This window comes from Miniopterus natalensis, chromosome X, assembly GCF_054644295.1.
Source record: "Miniopterus natalensis isolate mMinNat1 chromosome X, mMinNat1.hap1, whole genome shotgun sequence".
Lineage (NCBI taxonomy): Eukaryota > Metazoa > Chordata > Mammalia > Chiroptera > Miniopteridae > Miniopterus > Miniopterus natalensis.
Window position 1 is genome coordinate 7,619,492 of NC_142103.1, and position 7,296 is coordinate 7,626,787.

At 38.4% G+C, this 7,296-nt stretch overlaps 1 protein-coding gene across 1 annotated transcript; it reads left to right on the top strand.

Annotated features, from left to right (window-relative positions):
- Window positions 1–6,294: 6,294 nt before the first annotated feature.
- Window positions 6,295–7,050, top strand: PLAC1 (placenta associated 1). The gene is given in 2 exon segments (XM_016198028.2): window positions 6,295–6,868; window positions 6,870–7,050. Coding segments are annotated over 2 exon segments (624 nt in total). The 5' UTR covers window positions 6,295–6,364; the 3' UTR covers window positions 6,990–7,050.
- Window positions 7,051–7,296: the final 246 nt, after the last annotated feature.

Sequence of the window (7,296 nt, forward strand, 5' to 3'; positions counted from 1 at the left end):
TAAAATGAAAAGGGACTCTGGGGCTTTGTGGCAAAGGGTGTGGTGTTCTGGAAAATCAAACTCAAATAAATTATTAAGTTAAAACCTAAACTGAATTAGGGGCATGCATTTGGGACTTTGCTTACATTTTATGGAAATTATGAAATACATCCTTTCGTTCAACTTTAAAATTAATCTAGCTCAGCTTCTCTGCACAAAAGGGAAGGCGTTCCCGTGACCCGATATTTGCAATTTCCACTAAAGTCTGACTTTCTGTATTTATTTGGAAATACTTATGTTCAGGCAAGGTGTGGTTTATCCTTGTTGTGGAGCTTTATTAGGGTTTGATTTTACATCAAACTACTTACTTTTTAGTAACCAAATTTGTACTCCAATGAAAATTTCTCTCTTACAAGGAGCTTGGACTCTTGTTTATTTCGCAACCTTTATTTGTGCATGAGATGAACCATGACATTTAAACTATGCTTGATAGCTTAACAGATTATAAGAACAAAACCAGATGGCCCAAAGAAAAATAATGCTTTGATTGCTTTCAAATTCAATGTCAAAAATTAAAAACAGCTTTCAAAGAAACCTTGGCTTTTTGTTTCCCCAGAAATGACTTTGGAATATATATATACTTCACCACACACACCCTTCCCCACAAAAAAAGTAGAACTGTGTAAAGCAAAAAAAATTAACAATGGCTATTTTGAGGTTGCAAAGTATTTTCTCTCTCTCTCTTTTTTTTTTTTCTGTATCTCCCAATTTTTCTACAGTTAGTTTTAGGATTAGTAAACATTTTTCATGACTACTTTTTCATTTAATTTTAATGAAGCTTTGCCTGGGTTGATTCAAGGTGTTTTACTTTGTTGAGAAAATGAACATTGTTTAACATTAGCTGTTCATAATTCTTCCACCCAAAATGATGACTGATGTGCAGTTACTTTTCGCACTGTGCTTCACGAGGTTAGAAAACTGAACCAGGCCCAGATTCTGTAGAATTAATATAAATTCTACAAAAGAAGTTATTTCATTTTTTTACTCACTTCAATGTACCTTTGACATCATTAGTGAACCAACTAATTCTTTAAAACTGGGCTTGAAACAGAGCCTCAATTTTAAAAAGCTCCCAAACCTTGAGACAGTTGGCAGGGCAAAGTCAGAATGTGGCTGTTTGAATTTCTAAACTAAAGGGCTCACAAAGTGTTAAGATTCTTTTTTCTGGTCTTGTTTTGTAAAAGAATCTTTATTCCAACTCAGATTCATTTTTCTTCAAATCAGCTGCAAGAGAGCAAACAGAATTTGCTGCAAATCAAAACCCTGACAGTTATATTTCCCTGAGATAATTGCATGCTGCCTTGGACTTTCCTTTTCCCCTCTGTTTCCTTTTGTTTTGACAACAAGATTCTGGGAAAACAATATACAAATGATAACTAGGCTGTCATGAGTACACTGAATTTTAAAAATAAATAACTGTCGACCCCAAAAGCTTCCAGGAACCTATGGAGTGAGTTCTTTTTCCAAACTGTTCCAAAACCAGATGTGGAAATGTTTAGCTTGTTCCCTCCCTATTCCCCATGCAAAGAATTCATATGTGTCTCTGACGACAGCAGAGGAGATGGAGAGGCAAAAATCCTGTCTATTTTCAAGGAGATTTGTATTACACTTCTCAATTCACTAACCAACATCACAAAACAAATTTGGATTTCAGCTTTTGTCTCTTAAAAAGAGGGTATTTTTTTTCTTCCTGAAATGAAAAATGCTCTGTGTTTAAACCAATATCCAATCTCTTTTGTGTAAGACATTAAGAAATACAGTTCACACTCCCCAAAATATCTACCATTACTTCTAAAACCACAAAATAGCATTGCCTATTTTTGAACTTTATGAATATGAACTTTTACATTGTGCATTATTTTGTGTCTTGATCCTTTCGCCCAACATTACATATTTTTTGAGACTTATTCATGTTGTTTCATGTAATAGTGATGTGTTCATTCTTATTATTGTGGTCTTCTGTTCCATTTTTGAATATGCAACAATGTATCTATCCATTCCACTGCTTTGGGGAATGTGCATAGTTTCCAGTTTTGAGTTATTAAAAATAACGTTACTATGACTTTTGGTGCAAATAATTTGTTTTATAGATGTGTGCTTTTCTATTGGATATGTATATAAAATACAGATACATACTTCTGTATATGTGCAAGTATAATATATATTTTTTCTAACATTGCCATCAATAATATATGAGGGCTCCAACTCTACATTCCCACCAACTTGATATATTCCTCCTTTTTTTTATTTCAGCCATTCCAGTGAGTAATCAGTGGTATCACCCTGTGGTTTAATTTGTATTTCCCTGATGACCAATAAAAATAAAACATCTTTTCATATGTCTAGTGGAAAAAAAGGAAAGAATTCATATTCCCAGAATGAAATGTTTCATTTCTTTTAAGAAAAGTAAAGTATTTATTAAGAATTAAGCTTATTAAGGAGTTCTTTTTTTAAAAAAGGAGAGGTGAAGGAGGAAAACTGTGTTAAAAGAACTAATGGAAAATGTATATGCATAAACCACATTTAGAAAAAAACAGAAAGCTACTGTACTCTGTAGCTGCTAGGAAAGCAAACATTTTGTATCCAGGTGTCATTAGCAGCTATGGTTGTGCTGGCCTCTCTATAGCTCAGTTCAGGACGGTATGTACCAATAGCTGAGCCCTACTTAGCTATACAAATGCATCTAAGTTCATGGCTTCTGGAATGTCAAAGGGATAATTTACAATCAAGTCCAAATGGGGCTATGGTAAAGCAAACCCTGAGACCTGCTTTCTGACAGCGCAGCTGCCTCCTCCAGAAGCTGGACAGTAGTCCCAAGGTGAGGCTCCTTTCTCTGCCTTCATTTTGTCCCCAGTCCTCAACTCCCCATAGCTCTGAAGATTTCTGGAAACTTTAAATAGGATTCTGTCCACAGTTCCTGTGATGTTATGTATGCACAGCCCCAACTATGGCTAAAAATACCTTCAGTTTGGCACCCTGGCACAACTCACTTTTTTAGGAGCTCCTTTCCCTCTGTAGCCCCTCAGCCTTCTTTTTACTCTGTCCCCAGTAATCAGAGACCCACCATCTCCCTCCTCTTGTCCAAGAGCCCATTCTGTCAGCACATCTCTGATAGAAGTTGGAAAACCCAGCTTATTTAATGAATTCTCACCATGTTGTGAATGACTAATAACCATCCTCCAACATGCACACACACACACACACACACACACACACACACACACACACACACACCCTTCCCTGGTAAATTCAGGCTGAAGGGAAGGGAAGCTGCCCAGTTCTGATGACCTGTATTCAGCAAAAGCGAGCAACTCCCCAAGTATGGCATTGAGCTAAGCATTAGCAAGCTCATTAGTAAGGTAGTCTAAAATGATTGGCTGGAAGACAACTGTCTTTTTTCTCAGAGAATCTGGGCTTTTTATAGCTATTTGGATTGTCCGTGAGAGAGGGGAGGATAGGAAAGATGCTAGAGGGAGGGAGAGAAAATGAATGGTGTAACTTCCGGGCCAAAAACACAGCCTTAAGCTTGGGTCTCAGTTTGGGGGTTTGAACAAAGGAAATGGAATGGAAAGATTGTTTCCCTGGCCTACTGCAGTAACTACTTAAAGGGGAAGTTTTTATTCAGGGCAAATAGGTGCAGGCGGTGAGATAAAATTAAAGACAGAAGGAAGGAAGGAGAGGAACAGAAAGCCACTCCTAAAGCATGCTCAGAATAAGGTAGTCTTTAGACCAAGGTAGTAGTGCAGTGGTGATGGAGTGATCATCTCAGCTTCCAAAAGGAACCTCAGCAAATATCATGCATCATTCTGGAGCATGTGCTTTGTGTATTAAACTGTTGACTCATCATCCAGGACCAGCTGGCATTAGAATTGACTTGGTTTGTTGTTGTTCTTCTTGTTTTATCTTGTTTGTTTTGTTTTTTGGAAGGGTAAGAGGGTCAGGTTTTTGTGTGTTGCTGCTGCTTCTGTTTTTGCTTTGTGTAAAACAAAAGAGCAGTCTCAGGAGAGACATCAGAATGAACAAAAATGAAAGGAAGGAGCTTGGTATACCCCTCAGACTTCTCTTTACACCCCAACACCTCAGAGAAAATGAGGGATCATTAATGAGAGAGTGAGAAATGCTGAGTTCAATCTGTACCAAGCAGACCAACTGCCTGACTTAGAAACAAAGCATTTCATCCAGGTCAGTGCTCTTTTATTTTCTTTTTCTTATTTTTAATTTCTTTTTTTATTATTTTTTAATCCTCGCCCTAAGGTATTTTTTTCATTGCCTTTTTTTAGAGAGAGTGGAAGGGAGAGAGAGAGAGAGGGAGAGAGAGAGAGAGAAACATTGATGTGAGAAAAGCACATTGGTTGGTTGGTTTTCTCCCAAAGCCCTCTTGACTGGGGCCAGAGATGGAGCCTGCAACTGAGGTACGAGGTACGTGTCCTTGGCAGGAATGGAACTCAGAACCTTTCAGTCCATGGGCCAACGCTCTAACCACTGAGACAAACCAGCCAGGGCCAGTGCTCTTTTCTAGTAGTTTTCATACCATGGTTTCCATTAAAGAATGCAGCAAGCCCAGCTGGGCATGACTCAGTGGTTGAATGTCGACCTAGGATACAGGCGATCGGGGTTCGATTCCTGGTGGGGGCACATGCCCAAGTTGCGGGCTTGGTCCTCCAGCCGGGGGCGTGCAGGAGGCAGCCTATCAGTGACTCTCTCATCATTGATGTTTCTGTCTCTCTCTCTCCCTCTCCTTTCCTCTCTCTGAAATCAATAAAGATATAATTTTATAATATATTTTTTAAATATGTCTTTATCAATATTTTTTTAAATATGTCTCATCAATGATGAGAGAGTCATTGATCGGCTGCCTCCTGCACGCCCCCTGACTGGGGATGGAGCCCGCAACCCGAGCATGTGCCCTGACCAGGAATCGAACCCCGATCGCCTGGTTCATAGGTCAACGCTCAACCTCTGAGCCACGCCCGGCTAGGCAAGATATATTTTTTTAAAATAATGATAAATAAAATAATAAAATAAAATAAAATGAAAGCTAAGTTGTACAATATTTGATGATATTCCTCTTCCTTCTTCATTTGTCACCTCATTCTGATGTTGTCTTTTAGACACTTGTTCTTAGCATTAGTCATTTTTCTCCACACTCTTCTACTAGTCACTCTTTAGGAAGTAAAAGACAATACAACTAGGAGGCAGCCACAGAGCTTCCTATTTGAAAAAAAGAAAGAAAAGCTAGTGAAAACCAAAGAAGAGTGTAAAAGAAAGCATGTGATTCAGTGAGGCGCTAACCATGGCCACAAAGGATATTTTAGAAAATAACTTGTCAATCAATGTCTAAAATACAAACCCAAGATGCTCTTTCTTTAATATAAGATGTTTAAGTAGTTTTCATGTATAATATGGGTCAAAAAATATAAAATTTTAAAAAGGAGTATTTTTGTTTCCACAATTTCACTATTTTACAAGTATCCCAATTGATATACCAGGGAATCTATTGGTCATAATGACTGATGATGTCACTGCCAGAGTTTTTGAAGCCTTCATTTGATCAGCTTAAGGGAGCTACTCAACAAAATTTCAATATTTGGTTGTCAGGAATAAACCATAATTTATTCTTAGGTTTTATTTAATTAAATTTGTTGCTAGCCAAAAAGAAAAAGCAATAGGGAGGGATTCATTGTTATGGCATATGGGAGGGCACTGCTGTCAGTTTGAATTAAACTGTATCTTCTGTGTCCTTATTTAATGTTTGGCATGAAAGCTGTTTTTTTTTTAATTCTCTTTTAGCTGGGGTTACACACAAAAGGATTCCACTCCTGATCAGTATGGACTCTCATTCTACATATGAGGGATATGTGTTTTATACCAAAACAGCATGGTAAAGTCACTTAATTAAAGAAGCTATTGTCATCATCCATAAACGTGAGTTCCAACAATGAAATTAAAATTCAGTTCTCTTTCACAAGAACATTTTCCTTTTCTTTTTACCCTTTTTCCAGTTTTGTTGAGGTATAATTAAAGGATAAAATTGTAAGATATTTAAAGTACACAATGTGATGATCTGACATACATTGTGAAAGGATTCCCCCCATCGAGTTAATTAACATATCATATATTTACCTTTTTTTGGTGAGAACATGTAAGTTCTATTCATTTAACCTTTTTTAATGCTTTAGGAATGGTCTTTTGTTTTAAAAAATGATCGTATTTGAACTTTCAATAGGAAATAAGATGGTTTGCCTTTTGTGTTTTTGTGTACTCTAGAAATCCTCGCCAGACATCTTCCTGTTTCCTGAGAGTCATTACGTGATCAGCTACAGGGATGAAAGTCTTCACGTTGATAGGAGGGATGGTCATCCTCACCTCTTTGTTTTTGGCCTGTTTTGGGCAAAATCCAATCACTGTCCTCTGCTCTATAGACTGGTTCATGGTTATGGTACACCCCTTAATGTTGAACAGCAACGTATGTGTACACTTTCATGAGTTGCACTTAGGCCTGGGTTGTCCTGTCAATCATGTTCAGTCACATATGTACAAGTTTACCTACCGCGTTACCGAATGTGGCATAAGGGCCAAGGCTATCTCTCAGGAAATGGTTATGTACAGCACTGAGATACACTATGCTTCGAAGTCTACCTCATCTAAGTACACATTCCCAGTGTCATGCACTGCCTCCCAGTATTCCCCATGGCTCACTGCTCCCTACTCCATGAAAGAAGTCAGTGAAATAGAAACCGCAACCCAGGATGGTGAGACAGGCTACAAGGTGTTCACCTTGTCACAGTTCAGCCAAAGGCCCAACTGCAATTGTCCACCTTGTGTCTTCAATGAAGGAGAGCATACGCAGGCCCCACATCACCAAGCAGGTGCTCAGAAGGGCCATTCTGTGCAGTCATCTTTCTTTGTGGATATTTCTGAGGATTGGTCTCTTTGTTCAATCTGCTTAAGTCCATGTGATCCTCAGTTTGGGTTCTCCTGTTGATGCTCTTTCTAAAATTAGTATATAACCCTGGCTGGTGTGGCTCAGTTGGTTGGAGCATTGTTCCATGCACTGAAAGGTTACTGGTTCTATTCCTGGTCAGGGCACATGCCTGGGTTTCTGACTGGACCCCCAGTGGGGACATGCAGGAGGCCACCAGTTGATGTTGTACTCTCACATAAGTGTTTCTCTCTCTCTTTCCCTCTCCCTTTCTCTCTGTCTAGAAATCGGTGAGGGTCTTTAAAAAATAAATAAAACAAAAAGAAATTAGTATA